At 24.4% G+C, this 21,552-nt stretch overlaps 1 protein-coding gene across 1 annotated transcript in view; it reads left to right on the top strand.

The window, feature by feature from the left end:
- The window catches only part of LOC112598825 (FERM and PDZ domain-containing protein 4), a 95,448-nt gene that overhangs the window by 32,318 nt on the left and 41,578 nt on the right, over positions 1 to 21,552 (top strand). Inside the window, 1 exon segment of the mRNA XM_025345496.1 lies at positions 15,879 to 16,004. Within this exon segment, the coding sequence (XP_025201281.1) occupies positions 15,879 to 16,004 (126 nt within the window).

Genomic DNA, 21,552 nt, shown 5'->3' with positions numbered 1-21,552 from the left:
AAAACACTTTTTCTAATATAACATTAAATACATAAATCAAAATAATAATATACTGCTTATAAATATTATGATTTATTATATATTTCAAAAATATGAATTTAATAAACTTTTTCCAATGGTTTCATCATGAAATAAAAATAAAAATAATTTTTGTATCATTTAAATATAATATTCAATAGTTATGTTCGAATTAATGTTTGTAATAGGTGAAATAACATTATTGAGACATTTAAGTATAAGTTAAAATAAAATAAATAAGATAATAAACTCAGGAGTAAGTTTCAGTTATAAACTACTATAACAGACAAATAAAAACATAGAATAAAATTGATTTTTATTATTATGGTACAAATTGTGTACCTACTTTGAAAATAAATACACAATTTTATGAAAAAAAAAAAAAAAAATTAAATTATTATTACTAAGTTTAGATTATTGTATGTAAAAAATAATGGTTAATGGTTTCATAATGATTTTTTTCAATTGTAATGCTTTTTAAAGTAGTTTAAATGCTTTAAAAGTTATGTTTGACTTAATCTTTTAATTAAAAACTTACTGGTGGTTATTAATTATTATATATATAATTTAATTCAAATTACATCATAACTGCTTCTATGAGTCCATCAAACATACTTCATATTTTAAATAATACCTCAATGTAATAATTATTTGAGATTATTATAATTACATAGTAATGTGGAATGTAAACTTAATAACACAATACAATTGTCATACATAGTTATGAATATTTATTATTGATTTTTATTTATAAATATTGGATAATTTGCATAATATGACTACAATATTATTTATTAGGTTCCATGTGTATTTCTTTTACAACTTTAACATAATTCAAAGTAGAATTAAAAATGTATGAAATACATATGAAGTATATAATGTTTCTATTATCTATAAATAATCTATTCATTTATACATATAATCTATGATAATTTAAACTTATTAGAGATTATTATGAGTTTTTATATATCCATAATTTCACTTTAGTATAAATATTGTGTATTTACAAAAATACAAGTTCAATAGTAAATTGTTATGGTTAAATTCCAAAATTTTATAATTTATTTAAATTAAATATGATTGTTGTTGATAATTAAACAAAAATAAATTTATTTAAAAATAAGTTTAGTAACACTCCCATAAAATATTTGTACAATGTTTAAATTTTATTTAGAAGTCTTCTGATTATATTTCCCAGCTGAACGTATAAACAACATATCATTTGAATATTTAAAAATTGTTTTTTTGTGTTTTTTTTTTGGATTTCCGTTATACGAAGTTTATATTCTATAGAAGTATATTTTTTTTTATTATTTTAAAAATACATGTCATAGGTAACTTCAAACTTTGGAAGTTGTCAACCGCATTGTTATATAAATATTCTAGGTTTTTATATGTCATGATGGTCAACAATCTGCAACATTGCGTCCCATAAATAGCATCTAATAATTTAAACGTGTGCTTCTGATCATCAGTTTTTTTTTAAGTCATTATTTTTGAACATACAACGATTGTATAGTGACGGGAAGTTGTCTAAACATAGTGACAAACGACATACGGACATAAAACTGTGCACATGTATACCGTGCATACGTGTACAATAAGTGTGTCTATGTACTACGAGTATGTATTATATATATATTAATATTATTTTACCGCTAGTTCCGGTCTGTTGGTATGTGTTGACGCTTGTACGCAGGAAAATAAAACTGATATTGTTATAATAACTGTCGAGTAAAAATATAGGAGGTAAATGAAAATGACTTTTACAAAAATGTGTTTTATAGTTAGTAGTACAGTCCATTTAAAATATTATATTTACTTCAGATATTAAACAAAGTTAATTTTTTTTAGTACAGTATACTGCATAGATAGTATTATATTGCTTAAAATTAATAAACACATCATTAAACATCTTTTAGAGTTATATTTTAGGCTTCTATTTATCTCAGACATTAAAACATGTATGACTTTTAAACTATATTATTGGTTCTTAAAAATAATATTGGAGATAATAAAATATTCAAATGTGTTATAAAACTTCAGTATCTATCAGACTATTACTTTATTTTAGAAATAATAAACATTTTTTTACTTTTTTAATTTATTGATAGAGATTATTTTTTTGGTAAGTTTTAGTAGTATATAATTAATTAAGTTCAAAAAGTTTCATGAAGCATCTACCTATGTATTAAACACAGAAAGTACATACTTAAAAAATGTGAGAAAAAATTGTCAATGATGAGTAAGAAAAAAGCAATAAATAAAAAGAAAAAAAATGATACAGAAATATGTAACTATAAGCTTATCTAATTTAAAAAAAATCTAATCGATTTCCACTCCAAAAATCAAAATTATTAGAATGATATGTATAATAATAATAATATTTATTAAAGGTATGATAAAATTCTAATTTATGAATGTATAATAATTTTATATATTATAATTTATAATATATTATATTATATAGTACATGTATAATGTGTTACATTAATAAAAATTCAAAAACGTGCTAAGTAGAAATATAAATGAACAATGGAATAACTGATTAAAATAAAATTAATAATCATGTAATAATTTAAAAAATAATTATTTAACTAATTCAGGGTTATATTAAATAGGTTACTGATAGTTATTGATAGATTTTCTAATTTACATTTAAACAGTAGTGAGATAATACGATATATAGTTTGTATTTATATTAACTTTTAAAATTAATTAAATTTACTTTAAAGTTTATTCATTCTTAGCTCAGGAAAATTAATTAAATTATGTAGTAGTTTAAAGGGTAGGTTAACATTTTAAATCTTTTATTTATTGAAACTATTAAAAAAAAAATACTAATATTATTATATTCTGAATTGAGGACGTTTTTCAAATTTATATTTAAAAGATAAATATCTTACAAAATATTTTGGACACTAGATAAACTCTAAGTTTAAAAAGCGTAATCAATATGGAAACATATTAAATAATAATAATATAATATGTTGACTGCTGAACTATCATTACAATTATTACACATAAGTTATTCTCAGATGCATTAAAGATTTACTACAAATATTATATACATGATTGCTGAAAGATAGTTTTATGTCCGATACATTTCCTGTTCTTAATTAATATTTATACGTACAAGAATTGTATTACAAACAGCGTAATTGAAATAAGGAGTTTATTTTTTTTAAAAGAATACGATATAATGGAGCATTTATCTACATTTAACGATATTCATTGTTGCACTATTTATACAAAGTATTTAAATCAGCTTGAAGTTCCAATTAATTTTTAATACATTCAATTGTTTTCAATATTTTTATGTTATCAGCGAATAACACATTTCAAGTAGGTAATTTAGAATTGTACTGATATTATTAATGAATAAGGAAAAAAGTAAAGGAGATACGTGATAACTTTAGGGCACAGCAGATAATACATTAATTAAATCAGCTGATATAAAATGTTTGTATTTTATAACTTAGACAGGATTGGTTAGATTAGGTTTAAGACTTATTATAGTAAAAAAAGCTTTTTATTATATGTATCAAAGGGTTATTAAAGCAAATTTAAATCAAATTTTAGTTTACAATATTTAGGCGTGTTACTTTTTAAAATAATTTTATTATTACTGTTATTGTTTTTTTGTTATTATTGTTACAATAATAGACCTTTTATCTAAATAAAAATTAACTAGTTTTAATTTAAATACTCAGTTTCATTGATTTTGAAGTAGGTAGTTCACGAAAATGTTTATCACTATTCTTATGAATTGTAAAGGACGTGTCATATACTTTATCAGCTGGATGGAAAATAAAAAAGGAATTTTACTCTTGTTATCAGTGCATTAGTGTTAATGAAATAATCTCAACAATGGTTTTTTGGAAAGGATGTAGTATACTATACTCATATAAAAACGTGTAAGAGACAGCAGAAAAAGAGTGAAAAGAAACCGTGGTAAAGCATTTGGAACAATAGTTTTTGGGTATAATAAATTATGGTAAAAAATAAATTTTCTTGCAAAAGTTAAAAAAGAGGCCTTTCTTTTTGCTATGGACATAATATTATCCAGAAGGTTTTGCTTTGTTTTGTGAGATTGTGTTTCGCCGTTACTGGTCGACATGGCAACGTTATATAGCACTGTCGATCATTTACCGTCGACGTCCTTGAGTGTGATCAATTAAGTTTGTACGTAAGCATAAAGGTCTCAATTGGTTTACACATTTCCCATTTTCTCATACATGAGTTGTAAAAATGTAAAAATACGTAAAATTTTCTAAATTAGACAATAAATTAATAATTTAAAAGTAACACATTTGTAATATATTTTTCTCATCTCGATAATTTGATGTTAATGGAGTTATATGATATTTTTTAAAGAATATTTTCTAGATACGATTGCGTAAAAATAAAATAAAAAAATATTAAATTTTATTTGTATATTTAATGTACATAATAATTAACAGTAATTGTATTAAATATTACTGTGGTATTATTTTCAATAAGTACTCTTGTATAAAATTATTGAAATTTTATACAGTTTATAAAATTCAAATTTTAGTAATATTACTTAAATTGTTTATTATATAAAATATGTGAGATTTTCCATCATAATGACGTAATATTTTACTTTAATGTAAATGTTATAGATATTTTGTTAATTGTTATTTATTATATGTTTATTGTTGTCACATAAGTTTAAATAAATCGATTTTAATGAAAAAAAAATATATGAAATATACAACTCTACAAATTCTAGTGCTCGAAAATTAAAACCTTTCATAGTTGTTCTTTTAATAAATTGTATTTTTAAAAATTCACAATCAATAAGATAAATACTTCGCAAAAAGAAATTAAAACCTAACAACCTTTTTGTTTATTATTGTCTACTCAAGTGGTTAAGTCTTTTAGATGATTTGTTTAATAAAACTATAAAATATTTATGAAGTAATTCATGTAACAAATCTAGTTCAGCATTTATCTTATATCGCTGTTAAATAAAAGTAGAAAATATTGTAAATGTACTTATTCATTCAAATGGATATTTCAGTAGGTACTTGTAAATAGGTATGCAGTACTCCATTAGCGTAAAATTGGTTGCTTAATACACGTCCTTTGCTATTTTTTTTTTATGTTATAGTATCTATAATCAACAACATATTAAATAAAACAATTATATGTTACTCGCGTGGACTTTTATTTCCGTGGGTTTTTTTCTGGGATATGATTATTTTTTTGGATTCTTTTTTTCGACAGATTATTTTTGGGGGTTTTACTTCCGTGGTTTTTTATCTGCCTTCTATCATTCTATCAATCCTGTTATTGTATTCCATAAAATTAATTTAAAAAAAAATACATTAAAATTAAATATATACAGAGTGATTCTTTTATCAAACAACACTCATTATTTCAAAATATTTTAATGTTTTTAAAACTATTTTTTTTTATATACATAATTTATAATCGAAATGAAACAATAATCAAAACAATAAAAATTTATATTAAAATATTTATAGTTTGGTGAATAGATGGTGTAATATAGGGAAACCTGCAAAATGTTATTCTTGTACTTCGCTCCTCTATATTTTAAATATTCATAAGTCATAAATTACTCGTCCAAATTTCGATTTTAACGTACTTAAATATCTTGAAAAACATTCAACTTTAGAATATCATTCAAAAAAGTAAAAACTTAAAAAATAATAATGATAAAATATATTAATTTTTTTTTTTAATGTTGTTTATTTTTTTCTGGAAATTATATGTAATAATATTTTTAAAAAAGTTAAAAGATTATAAAATAATGAGTGTTGTCGATGAAACAATCACTTAGTAAATAAATATTTCATTTTATATATAGTTTTTTAGGAATATCTCAGTTAAACTATTCTATCAAATTAAAAGATTGATTTGTAATATTATATTATTTGATCCAGAATTCAATTTATTAAAATTAAGTGATACGTTTACTGAAAATGCAATACTATTTTGAATGTATGGTTTTCTCCCCATACTATAAATAAAATTGTAACATTTATTTTAAATAGTTATAGCAAAATATTAAATTTTCTTCTTTATAAGTTCTTTATTTTTTCCCTTGAAAGTATTGATTCATATTAAATAAATAAATTAACCTATACTGATTTTAAAGTTTTTTATAGTTTGTATAAAATCAATTATTATTCAATATTTTTGCTTAAATCTTTGTAAATATTTAATTTGTCAATAAATATAATTAAAACTTATATTTGATTGGTTTATTATTTCAATTAAATTAAAACGAATAACGATGTACGCAGTAAACAATATAAAACTATAAAAATTTTTGACTTTTGGGTACATGTTGTTATAAAAAAAAAATTCAAAGCTCTTTTAATTGAAAATTCTCGATATTAATGAAAGAATACATTTCAAGTCAGCATGGATTATTGATTTTTAAAATTTACATAAATTTAGTCGTATTTATAATTTATTTTTAATTTTTGGCTTATAAATAACAGACTTTTCAAGAGTTGCATCTCTATTTTTATAGTTATGTCAATCTCTTTTTTGTGAATTAGATTACATTAAAAACAATTGAAATCATTTCTTTTGAATCTTTTTTATGAAAACGCTATTTTATTTTAATATTTAAAATAAATATTTTTTAACATTTTTACAAATCAGAATTTCATTTAATATGTATTTATAGTTAGTGTATAAGACGAATGTAAGCAATGAATGCAAAAAAAAAATTTACACATTGCCATAAGTTATTTTTTAAATTATCCAAGAAAAAAACTATTATATAATTCTTCTTTTCGTTTGTTATGAATTATAATAGTGTAACTTCTAAACGACTGGACAATTTTTAATACATTTTATATTAATATAGTATTTTCAAGGATTGGAGAGTACTCATAGCTTATTTTTTTAACTACAGGTTGTTATAGAGTAGCTCATATATAAATTGGGTTTGGCTCACGAAAATCTAATATTATTTTGTTAATTTGAATGGTTTTAATTTTATGATTTACAATAAAATTATGACTTGCTTTCTTAATTTTAGATATACTTTTTTTATAAATATAATATACTAACGAATACCAAATTAATAATTTTAGATTTAGATCAGCTTATAAGCATTCGTTGGATCTGTCTCAATTTTGTTAGCGTTTACATAAAAAAAATTCCAGAATTAATAAATGAAAAATCTTAAATTTATTCATTGTAATTTCAGTGTTTGTATTTTATATTTCATCTGAAGTAAAAAAAAAAAAAAAACTATAGTTAGATAAATTAATTTTAACCCGGTTGGAATCCTGTAATATAGATATAAGTGCTATGTATATTATTATAGAGTTTTCAAAGGTTAGGTTTATTACATAGGTAAATTCTACACCCTACTCTCATAAAAGTTGATCTCTTTGAGATTTTCGTTCAGATTTAATTTAAATAATATTTTTCATAATTTTTCAAGTTTTTCTTTTTTTGAACAATAACTTACATTTATATCATTTAAGAAGCAGAATATTTTTTTGAGTATCTTAATACAAAAAACAAATTTCTGACGAGCAGAATTAATTAGTTACATGTTAAATGTATTTAAAGTTTTGTTAAGCAGAGTAAAGTGACACAATGGCATAGTTTACTTCAAAAAATGAACATGTTTGCTGTCATTTAAAAAAGTACACAAATTAAAATATAAGAAATAATAATGATAAATAATACAATTTTTTTTTCCAAAATGTTATTTAGCAATTTTATTAAATTAAGTGTGTAAAAATAATATTAAAAAAATGTTAAGACTTCGAAATAATTTATGTAGACATTTAAATGAATCACTTTTTATTTTATAATTTATAATTATTATGTCTAATTATAATGTTATCATAGATGTGATGAATTTATATATGCATAAAGGATAATTGTAGGTAGTTGTCAAATAATAAAATTGAATTATAGGTATAATTATCAAATCACATTCATATTAATAAATAGGTACGTAGTACATAATTTCGTATAAAAAAAAAACTTCTGTGTGTCAAAAATCGTGTCTATCGATTATAAATAATATATCACTATAATACACGCTCGTTATATTCGTAGACCTTATACCTTAAGGTCTATGGTTATATTCGAAAAAGTGGATTGTATATTTCTTACATGGAAGTATATAGCTCATCGATTTAACTTCTAACAGTGTACCCACTTGGCAGCGACGGACAATCGTATCGGCCAATAGAGCGCCAATATCACAGTTACTTCAGAATTTTAAAGACCGTTAACAAAAATTATCGGAGTGTCTTGCATCCGCATAATATGAACAACAATGTTAACTGTGCAAAAAAAAACCTAAATGTGTTGTATGAAATTACAAATTTAAATCTAATAGGATTGTTATAACTCGTGAAAAAATTAATATTCGATATAATAACCGTTATTATATTTTCACTCTACTTAGTATCGTCTACTGCATTAATGATAATAACAAGTCAATCGGTTCTGAAATGTTATTTTCTCATGATTATTACAACTCTATAATCCGTCAAATCTTTGTGTTCATCGTTTAAATGTCATACCATGAACGGTTAGGTTAAAATACCGCAGATGGTTAAATTCACCCGCAATTCTCCTCGGAAAATCGCCGTCACAGTTCTTCCGATATCGCTACGCGAGAGAAATATGTGTATATAATGGTAGACGCGTTTTCCCCTCTGACGATGACGCTAAAGCTCTGGTTACCATGGCGACCGGATGAGCTGTTCCGCTGCCACTACCGCGGTAGTCTTTGTGAGAAACGCGGCGAAAACGTTATTTGCACCCCTAATTGATGCCGACGCAATGAATAGTTTCAACAGTAGTTGTTGACGAGACGCGAGTCGAAGCGATATCGAATTTAAACTCCGTATAAAATATAATTAAAACAAACATATACTTATAAATAATACTATATGACGTGTTGATATTTGCACGCGGTCGTGGTTTTTTTCACCCCCTCGTTCCTCTCTACGTTTATTTTGTTACGGTTGGAATGCGTATGCTGCGTGATTTTATACGACTTCGTTGTCTGCGGAATGCTTTTTGACTGTAAGTCTTCTGTGGGTACACACACTACAGACATACACGAAAGAGAGAGTTAGAAGAGAGAGAGAGAGGGGAGACGACGCGTATGTGCTGTAACCATACAGTTCTAAAATTCCCGGCAAACTAAAATACCTACCATGTATAATATTATAATAATATAATAATATGATACCTCCAAGGCACCACAAATAATTAATTCTCTCTCGCACTCTCCGTGAATATAAATACCTTTAGTGGTTATATAGTGCGTGTGTGCGTGTGTGTGTATGTGTATAGTACTCGTGTGACATACGAAAATCAAATAACGCATTCGAGCGACAAAATATCGAAATATGAAACGATAATCCTTAATCCACGTGTTGGTTTGCTTACTTTCTTGCGCAGTGTTACAACACAAATCAGTCCCTGAGATTTGTTTGGTCTAACTCGTTTTTAAGTTTTGAACGTGTACGGTATGGACATCATCACCTATTCGAATATGATATACATAATAGTAACTATAATATACCTTTCAATGATTTAAATTATTAAGTTAATAGTTAAGATAATTTTTTACAGTCAAATTTGTTATTACATTTATACATTTGTCATAAAAATTGTTTCATTATTTTTATTTACGTACCAATTATGCCTAGAAAGTATTGTGAAAAGTATGTTAACGCTAGTTTTGAAATTCATAATAATCGTATATTATATTATTTTAAGTATTATATTTTACATTTCTAAATACACATAAGCTATTGAGTTATATTTTAATTATTTATGGAAATAATTTGTATTTTAAAATTCAAGTGTTAAAATTATAAATTAGATTGGACTTAAAGGTTTCTTTTTATGCAGTATAAATTATAATATACATCAAATAAACATACAGCTGAGTAATTATTAAGTGTGTTTGCTGTAGTTGTGACAGATAATTTAAACACCATAAATTAATTTAATTGATCTTTCTGTATTATCTTTAAAATTAAGTTAAATATCCAACAACATAAAAACAACAACATTAGATTCAATAAATTCATAAAAAACTAAACCACCATAACTTTAGACGATTGAAAAAAGTCCAACTGCTGTCAAAATATTTTCTTTTTATAATAATAATTACCATAACAAATGAATACGTCGTTACCAATAGGTTTTCGCTTTATTTGACTGTGCCAATTTTTTTGGTTTAGACCATGCCTGCTCACTACCGTCGCTACTCATACTCATTATTCCAGTAACTACTGCAGTATGGTTAATAAAACGAAATATTTAGATCATCTGGAAACGAACCAATTATTTTTTTACTGCCGAGGAGAAAGATTGAAAAAAATAGCAACTAGTGGTAATAAATTATTATTAAGCAGTAGACGGATAAACTGACCGTAAATAAAGGCCTGTGTGGAAATTGGCGCCTTGTCTGAAAAAATTAAAAAACAAACAGAAATAATAATAACGAAAGGTCTATTTGGCAAAGATCCATCGGATCTCCAGATCGGAATATATTTTGGTTTTAAACGTGACGCAATTTTAAATACCCCATTAAAAATTAAATTAAAACTACTAACAAATGGCATATATTCATCGATTTAAATAAGAGTTTGACGTTAAACAACAATAATTAAGATTGTTTTATGGTTAGTTAGACTCAACGATATTAGAGTGAAATGTACCTTTATATTGTTGGACTTTTGGTTCACCGTGAAAAAGATTTCCACTCAATTTGCTGACTAAAACAAAACACCAAAATTAAAGCTTTACTTATAATGTAGAATTCTAGACATTTGTAATCAAAAGTGCATTGAATAAATTTTGTTTTAAAACTTATTACATCATTAACATTTTTTAAACAAATTATATGGTGTTTTAATTTAAAAACTGTTAAATAATTTACTTGGTTTTCAGTTTTGAATAACTAACATGTTCATTTGTTTATGGAAATCTTTTGTGTTGATATAGTTTTTAAAATTAATTAAAATACACACGATTTTTTTTCTGTTAATATAATAATATACGTATATCCTATATTGTTTTTAATATTTAATTAAATGGTACCACTGATTGAATTATTCGTTGATTATCAAAATCATAATTATTATTAAATTAATAATAATTTTGTTTACAAATTCCCGTTTTACCCTAATTTTTTTGTTTTTTTTTGTTTTTTGTTTTACCCAGTTATTAAGAAAAGCACTGGAAAATATTTAATTTTAACCTCCAAAAGTACCAACTAGATTTACTTTTCTACCAAAAAAGACATTATTGAAGTTAAAAATTAAATTATTTTTCTACTTTAAAAAGTGTCTTTGAATATTAAAAAATCACATTTATCATTATAAAATCAATATATTGTTCCGCTTAAAATCTATAGTTAAATTAGTGTTACTTGGATTCTGTAATAGTTTAGTTTTGCGTTTTAGAGGTATTACATTTTGCATAGGTCATATTTAGGGTAAAGTACGTATGTTAAAATTGAATAGGAGTAGTGTATTTTTAAACTTAATACTGATGTATCCTAAGACATGTACGCGTTATGGAATAATGCTATTTTTTTTTTGTAGAATAAATTATAATATATATATATATATATATTAGATACTAAGTATAGCAATAAGAGTATTAAATATGAATTTTATAGTTATGTGGTTTTTACTTTTACGTCTGGTTAAAAAACGTCTACTAGAAAAAATATTCTGATTACAACTAAAATGAAGGTTTTTTGTTGCAAATTAGATTTAGTTAATACTTTTTAAAATAATCGGGAAAATATAAAACAAAACATGATAATTTGTTAAAATTTTAAAATTATTATTAAAATAATTGTTTGGCAACCTTGGGTACTAAAAATTATGCAGTCTTCACTCATTAACGTTTTTCATTGAATTAAAATTCAACACATCCATTATAATGCTTAATCAATGACGAGGTACAACTGACTCCTACACTGTACAGCAGAACGATTACCTACTTTCCCTCTTTTTCTTTTGCAATTGTCTTGAAAAATAATAGGAATTTTTCAATTTTGACATGTCAATCGAGATTTTATACGATGTACATCGTTTATAATAAAGTGACAATAATAGTCACCCCGGCACTATGTTTAATATTATCGCAGTAGGATTGTACGTGAGTAACATACTAACATTATATATAATAAATCGCATGTATTAATTTTATTATGTGTTTATTATATTATTATATTCCATACAAGTCTGATACATAAAATGTTTACTTGTTACTAATATTTAGAGAAAGTTAAATAAATTATACAATTGTTCGTTTAATTTGACATGGTGTAACAATGTTTTATTATACAAATCCGGATGGTGATAAAACGGAACACGGGGTAACAATAATTATTCAGGAGGAAGAAGAAGATATATAGTATCATATGTAATCTTATAAACGTTGGCATAAATGATCAGCCAAAGAACATAAAAGCTATTATTCGTATTTAATAACTTTGACTGCGGAAAAAACGATTAAATATTATCCGAAAGGAAAATAGGCTCTTTATATACAGCTCAACGTGAAATAATTTTCAAATTAACTATATATTAGATATTATAATGCAATAAAAAAAAAAAACATGACTCTGCGCATTAATGGGAAATTACATTAATGCACTTATATAAAATTTATTGTAGGTACAACGGTTTTTGTAAGATAAATTTGTCGATTTTATTTAATATCGAAATATTATAATTTAAAAAAAAATCTTTAATATTTTTTTTTTTGTAAATTTATTGAGTTATATGAGTTATATGACTTGTAGCCGAAAGCATTATATTTTTGGAATCGTGATCATTAGTAGTCGAATTTAAATTCTCTTAAAATCCTTTAAATATCATTATTTTATGTCATTAAAAATATAAGCAATATATTTTTTTTAAATGTCAGATATATGATGTTTTATGTTCTTAAAAACGCAAAATACGTATTCTATAAATATTTTTTAAAAAAAAAATTATTAAAGTAGTTCAATTTAAATATATTTAATTAATTTGGTTTAAAATAAAAGTTTAAATTTATCTTATTGCTTTTTTTTAATTATAAAAATTAATCAGTGCATAAATAGTACATAAAAATGATATGCAATATAATAATAAATTATAAATTATTTTATTTGAAAAATATTTACAAAACTAAAAATATTGTTTTTATTCACAAATATTCTCTATTATTCTCCAACAAATTGAATATTCTCTAATCCTTAAAATATGCTTTTTTATGAAAAATAAAATTGTTTCTACGAATCCCGTGATTTATGAATCGTTAATATCTTAATCTCATTTAACTGCATACACTAAAAACAAATATATAAAATCATAAAAATCCGATCTATAGTGATCAACTACATATTATAATATTAGATATTGTTAATTTATAAAATAATTATATTTAAAGAAATATTGAAACTAAAGAAGACATCAAATGTGTATGATATTTACGCTGATTCGTAAATTAATTTATATACGTATATCTCACGAAGATCCGAATTTTTATATTATATTGTAATGTATCTATCGACGAGCTTATGTGTAGATCTCTACCTAGACGTCTATACTCAATTATTATTTTTACCCTTTTTCTTCCGATTAGGTTAGCCTATATTATAGACGTATAATACGTCGTCGGCACTCTTGCAGATGTGTCTGTACTACGTATATTATGATATTCACATGTTGGCGGCCATCTCCTCTCGTGCATAACGACATTTTAATAATAATTTTCAAAGGTAAATTGCACACATTTGCATAGTAATGTCACCATAGTGCGTGCGATCAATAAAACGTTGTTGTGCATCGCTTTAAAGTTTTTCCTCGAGCTTAAACAACAGGGTCGACTACACGGTTGGCACTTATCTAATATGATGCATATGACAAAATACGTAATACACGTAATCATAATATATATTATAATTAAAATTTTTATATGATTTTTTTTCTGCATTTTTGAACTCTCTCTGAAAACGCATACTCAATATTGTCTCATAATAATACTAGCAAAATGGCATTAAATATTAATCGACGATCTTGAACCTCAATTGACCAAAATCGTTGTTAGTATTTACGCGATTTCGAAACTTTTGTTAAACAGCGATTGTGAAACCCGCAAACGATTCCGGTTTTGAATTATACACCATAATAATAAGCAAATTACATAACAAAATTGTTAACTAGTTTTTTTATGATTACTACGATATAGAGGTATGTAAATTATACAATTTACAGTAGGTAGTAAAAAATAAAACAAAATAAAATAAAAAAATACTCCTTATGTTTATTTAACATACGACGCTATAGGTATTATTCATTTGGCAGAAAAGTCGAAATGAAAATGTTTTTTGACAAACGTATATTTTCTAAAATGTACGTGCTTTGAGTTGACTATTTAAAAGTATTATCTTGTCAACACGTTTGATGTCAAACATTTAATTAAAATTTTTGTCAGCACGTCATTGCGATAATTTATTATAACACTTCTAATTACACATTTAATATTTCTGAAAATATCAATAAGACTGTTTAAATCAAGAGTCGAGGCGCGTTATGTTTGTACTTTTGTTTATCATAATTTAAAATAATGCATGGAAAATCCTTGGTCTTTCTATAATATTCATAAAAACATATTTATATTATATTCAATGTACATTATATAGGTACTGATTCTATATAATTTATAGTTCGTATTAAAAAAAAAATATATTATATATTAATTATTAACGTAACTATGTTATATTTAATGAAAACAGTGATTTAATTAGTTAATAGTTCGATATTATTTATACGTATATAAAAGAAAATATTGTGAAAATAATGTAATTCAATTTTAAATTAATAATTAATATTAATCTACATTTTGGTGTATAATAATTGTAGAGGATAATGCGTTTGTCTATCATTATAATAATAGGTACTTTTATATTTTTCGTTTTTCCTTGATTAATATTATTATACGTTGTCTACAATTTGTTGTTATCTCCTTCTATATTTATCCAAACTTATACTTCAAATATACATTATAATTTTCTCTGACCTATTTACTAAATAAATAAGTTACAACAGTTATAACTGTTCTGCTATCTGAGACGTTAACTCGATGTTTTGACTCTTAGTACTAAATTATGAAACACCGACCAAACTTAAGTTATGGACTTATAGCCGGGCATTGCTAAGTAAACAAAGTTAATAGTTTTTATTTACAATAAAATTAAACATTAGTGTTTATTTTGTTAAATTATATACGTTTTATTTAAACTTGTTATTAATGTTTAACTACGACTTTCAAAAAATTATCTCATAAAAACCCTATAAAATATGTATATTGTATAAAAATAATATAGAACAGTAGAATGCATATATTAAAATTAAACGTACATTATTATCAGTCAACTTTTTAAACAGCCAAGTAAATTGGATAACCCAGTTATTAATTTAAAGTAAATACACATAATTGCATTGAACTTCTAGAGTGATCACTCGGATTCGTGAATGTTTCACCGAAATTAAACAAGACGACGGTTATAAATGCATTATACAACTACACATTAATATATAATATTCAAATGATATAATACACCGTTAAGTTCATATTATATACCCATACAATATTTGAATATTATACTACACTACGCCATAGTATACGTATAGTTTTGATCCATATAATAGTAATATATTTCGTGCGCGCATTCTGTAACAATTTAGGTACTATTCGAAGGCGTGCAGAATTCTGAAAGGAAATTGAAATTTCTAACCAAAACTCAATAGTAGAATGTAATTATTTTAATTTGATTTTTCTTTTCGTTTTTACAGTCACGTCACACAAACGGCTTCTTGGTTACCGCCTGTAGAAGCGTGGCCCAAAGATCCTGGTGCCAAATCTTTGCCGTACGGCTGGGAGCAGGCGCTAGACAGCGATGGAAGACCTTATTTTATCAAGTGAGCATTACAACCCACGTACTATATTATTATAGCGAAACATTTGTCCGTTGTTGGCCAAAATTCCCGACTATAATAATAATACTTATGTTAGATATATATAGCTCCGGAAGTCCGCACTATGGACGAAAAAGGTGATTCAATCGCAAACCCATCAAATGAACAAATGTAAACAATACTCATAAGCGCTAAAAAAAATATTACCTTTTTTAACAACCCACGAGCGTAAAAATAAATTATCGTTGACCTGTTATTACAAGCCGGATAGGTAACAAGTATGAAAAAACTCTTTTCATTGGGCAGGATTTTTTGGGGCTATACTGTATTGTATAATATCAGTCCTTTACTCCTTTGACCCTCCAGATATATAATACTGTAATTAAATCCCAGACTCCAAGTCTGTATTCTCCTTTTAATTTAGTAGATACAGACTGATTATGGGCAACGAACTTCACGTTTCGTGCACAGTGAAGTTAATCATATTTTTTTTTTTTTTTAAATCATGTTTTGAAATAATATTTTATGTGATTAAATACGATAAAAATTGATAAGAAATTTTATTGACAACTCAATCACTCGAAAATTTTTTCAGCTGGTTAAACAATCTTAATAGTTACTGAACCGAATAAACCGAAACTTAGTGAAACTTTTTTAGTGACCATTTTATTTAATATATATAAACAAAATCCTTGCGTCTACTCATCTACTACTAATCGTTTTTTATCTGTTCAAAGCGTATACAAAATAATATACACATTGTAAATGTTAAACTAAACGAAAGCACATCGAAAATAATAAACTGCAATCAATCTGCTACAGCGTTCATAAATCATGAGGTCATTTAAACGGTTCGATAATAATTAGTGACCGAAATTTATCTTCCAGCGAAAAGTCGACAGTGTAATTTTTTTTTTTTATTCTAATTCCTATTCATATTATTATTATAGTATAAAATAAAAATCGTTACGGAATAATTGCTACGCATCGAACGCGTTAATTTTGCGTATAAACTATAAATATCGTTGAAAACAATGTATACGCTTTGCTCGATATATTATTATTTATTATTATATTATAATATGTATATATATATATATATGGTATCGCTGTCCTAAATTATTACGAGGTCGTGCCCTAATAAAATCAATAAAAAGTACATGTATAAAAAAAAAATAAATAATTTTTCACCGACAAAAAATAGTAACGATCGTTTCATATTTAAATTTTTTTATAAATAATCATATTTTATTAGGTTTCTTACCAACAATTGTGCATTTTTGCATAGTTTATTTATAGTATTATATAGAATATTATTGTTATAATATTTATGATGCGTATTATATTATTAATATCTAATGTTTTAACTTACCTATACATATTATTTCCATATTATTTATCAATTCTATTATAAATTATAATATTAAAATTAAAAACTCAACTAATAATGTCAATACATTAAAAGTGTATTGATCATGTACAATTCTTTGATAATAATATTATATTTTTTATATTATATCAATAAAAAATAATATAATTATAAATAATCATATTCAAATAATATATGATATTATCAACAAATTATAAAAAAGTACCAACATTTTGTGCCATGTGCTTGTTATCTTGTAATATTTTCATAAGCGTATGATTTATTTTTTTTAATATTTATTTATTTTTATATATATATAATATTATGCATAACTAAGCACGCAATTTGAATAATTTTTTTTAATTTTTTGTCAACAATTATGTTTTTTTAGAAATATTTACGTGAAGTTTGAGATATTATAATATATAATAATTTTTTAATTATAAATAAATAGATATTAGATATTATTTAATAACACAATTGTTTTAATGTTTCAAAAAAATTATTAAAATTTACAACAATTATGCACCGTTTAGACTAATTTTCAAAATAAAAATGAAAAATATATTCTCCATTAATATTTATCCATGCAGTGGTTGATAGACAGAGAAAATATTTGAGAACATTAACACATTTGTCTTACTAATATTCAGGTCAGGTGATGTTTGCGGAGGTGTTTATTCGTCAAGTCGATATATCACATTCTAAATATTCATACCCGACGGTCCGACATGTTTCCCAACGTTAATTGATATAAATCTTTACAAATTTATAAATTTAGTCAGTAACAATAAATCTAATTTTCAAAAGTATAAATAGATATTAAATGAGTCTACACGGGTAAGTTTCCACGTTCTATTTATTCCGAGGGTTTGTAAAATAATATGCATAGCATATTATAACTATTTTAAAATGTGCTTATAATAATATGATGCGCCTACAATCATAATAGTCATTGTGGAGTTATTACGTATTAAATTTTAACTAAAATTCCGAATTAAATGTATGCACATAAGTTATATTCAAATGATTACTGTGCATTCCTTGAAAAACCAAAGATTGAAAACTCCATGTATCGAAATAAAATACGTGATTTATGGGATATCTACACACGTACAGAATTCATGTTATTATCGTTACAATATATTATATACACTTGTAATCGTTTTCCAGATATCTTGTGTAATCCGTTTAAAAGCCAATTCAATCGAAGGTATGAAATTGTTTTAATGTAATTTTCCGAGTGATGGACTAATAGAAATAACAGTAAACATAGCACTATAACATTAACAACAACTGTTCATTCAGTCGTTTCCTTTCAACCATGTTGTTATGTTCCCAATACCATAATGTCGTTGAATTGTCTATCTAACGCGCCTTCTCTACGTGTACATCCATAATAATATAATATTATTATTGTGATTATACGTTATGTACTAATATTTTAACACATAACAAAAAGAGCGTGTGCGTGTTTTTCTATAACTAAATGTGTATTTATAAATGTATATTTATTAATTATATACCTGGTGTGAGAATTTTCTACTAAGTCTGATACATATATGCATCATGCATACTATTTATGTAGAGTCATATGACAAAAATAGTAAATAATTTAAAAGTTTTTTTTATTTTTCTCTACTATTATAGATATTATGTTACAATGATTTATTATTTTAGTAATTTTAGAAGATTTCTAGTCAACCGCCCTTGAGCATATATGTTGGAAAAAAGTTAATTGTTAATTGAAACAGTTGCATAATTACAATTTACAATTCGTATAAAACGAGTTTTTAATAACTCTAATTGTTACATATATTTTAAGCTTTTTTCTCTATAGTCAGCTAGTATATCAAGTACGGAGTTACACCATTTGGTTTTTTCCCGAATCGTTTTTATTAAATTACCCATTATAAATATTTCTCTTAAAATTTTATAATTTTTATACCTAGGTAGTAATGTATTTTATTAATAAAAAATGTTAAATAATGTGAATTAAATAGTAAATAATGAACTGTAAAGGAGTTGAAAGAATATAATATTTTCTTTTATTCATCAATTTTTGTCTGCATTTAATCGTTGAAATCTGTTTTAATTGAATTCAGTTAGTGGATTCTCGTGAAATCGCTTATGAATTCAGATGCAATTAAAATTGCATAATTTGAGACACGCTATATAAAATTAACCTATATAATATGTATTATGTATATAGTATGGAAAACAAATAATTAAGTGTAATATTTTACCCTCGTTCCGTTGAATAGATTAAAGTGCTATTTATTCATCAAAGGTCAAAGTAATTTTTTCATTTGACAAGTTTACTGGCATATATCCTCCATTATCTTCAGATACTACTTATACAAAATATAAATACAATTATATTATTATTGAATCATATTTTTGTTTCGAGCCAAAGGTAATATTATTCTGAATGATAAAAACAATCAGATATATTGGTAATATATTATACTAAATTTTAAATAAAATAATATAGTTAACCATTTAAGTATATATTATATTTCTATGTTTAAGAATAATTATTGTAAATCAATATGTCCGTATATATTATATAGTCAATATATTAGCAAGTAACGACTACGTTCTATAAGGCAATTTTATTAGTTTTTTCAACTATTGTAAATAACGCTGAAACACATACCTAATAATACGAGTATATTAAGTGGTTTTTTCATCGGTAAATCATATATTTATATGCATTTTATTTTTGTGGGGTAGCATTTAATATGAAATAACCTGTTAGATGCTTAATATTTCTTCCCCGCATTGTTGAAGAAGCACAATACTGTATTTTGTACAAATACAAAACATAATAACCCTGAACTATCTCATAATATAGTGTATAATATATCTACAGAGTTTGTTTACTTAAACGTTGCAAAGTAATGTATTATTCAACGTTTACATAAACAAGATATTGAAATAAACTAGAATTTCTAATCATAATAATATAACAATATTCAAATTGATCAATAGTCAGCATTGAAACACAGAAAAATACGAAAAGTTAAATTTACGAGTATATATTTACCGGGTGACTTACCAAGTTCCGGCATATTTTACAGAGTCATTGAAATGTAGACAAAGCTCATTTAGCAATAATGTGCTTAGGGCGAATTAAATTAGGTACATTTCCGTACATGTCCCTACGTACGCGTTGTATATAAATAGTTGTGTAACGTATGGACAATGCATTATGTAATAGTGTACCTACATTTAAGTTCAAAACAAATCCTTTACAATACTAACGCTTGTGTTATAGTTTATATAATGTAAGTAGTGTAAAAACTAAAAATCGTTGCATATTTTATTACACGATTACGTTTATTCAATTTATTACATCATTACCTATTTAAATTTTTGAATTCTTGATTTCATTTGAACATTTTTTTTTTTTTTTATTTTACAATTTGAAATACACAATCTATACAACATAGCACAATAAGTATAAATGATATTATAATAATAACATGAATATCTTGAATTAAGAAATCACCCATTGGTGACACTTTGCTGGGAATTAAATTGAACATTTAAAATTTAAAAAAAACTCTCGCTAAAAATATTGAAGTAACTCTGATTTTCCCGTCGTGCTCATACTGATCTCATAATAGTTCACATTATTTTTATTTTTTCAACTACACTAGTGATCAAATTTATATATTATTATTTATATATTATTATATATGTATTACAGCCATCAGTGCTTTTTAATATAACTCATATTATAATGTTTATGATTCATGTGCACTTAGTGGTGGCAAAAGTATTTCAAATATTAAAATAAAACATCTAATTTTTTTTAAATTTGATGCTTCAATAACAGATCAATTTTACTGTTACATATAAAAAAAACAACAAACCAGTATTGATTATATGTTACGGGTGCTATATATATTGCCCGTATAATGTACATTATATATTATATTATAGGTCAGTACACCACTCATCAGACAACAAATCTTGCGTGTACGAGTATATTGTATTATGTTTTGTACTGGTATAAAAAACTGCTTGCTCAGCTAATAAAGGTAGATAGATCAATTAGTTATACTAAAATTCTTATATCTTAAAAACACATATAGCACTTTATTTTATAGATAATGTTTTCTTATTTGATTAATTAACTTTTAAAAATAATTATTAAACTTACTGCAAAACAAA

Source organism: Melanaphis sacchari, unplaced genomic scaffold (assembly GCF_002803265.2).
Source record: "Melanaphis sacchari strain LSU unplaced genomic scaffold, SCAv2.0 Contig0_pilon_pilon, whole genome shotgun sequence".
NCBI classification, from domain to species: Eukaryota; Metazoa; Arthropoda; class Insecta; order Hemiptera; family Aphididae; genus Melanaphis; species Melanaphis sacchari.
Note: the sequence above shows the minus strand (reverse complement) of the source record. Positions and strands in the feature narration are given on the sequence as shown.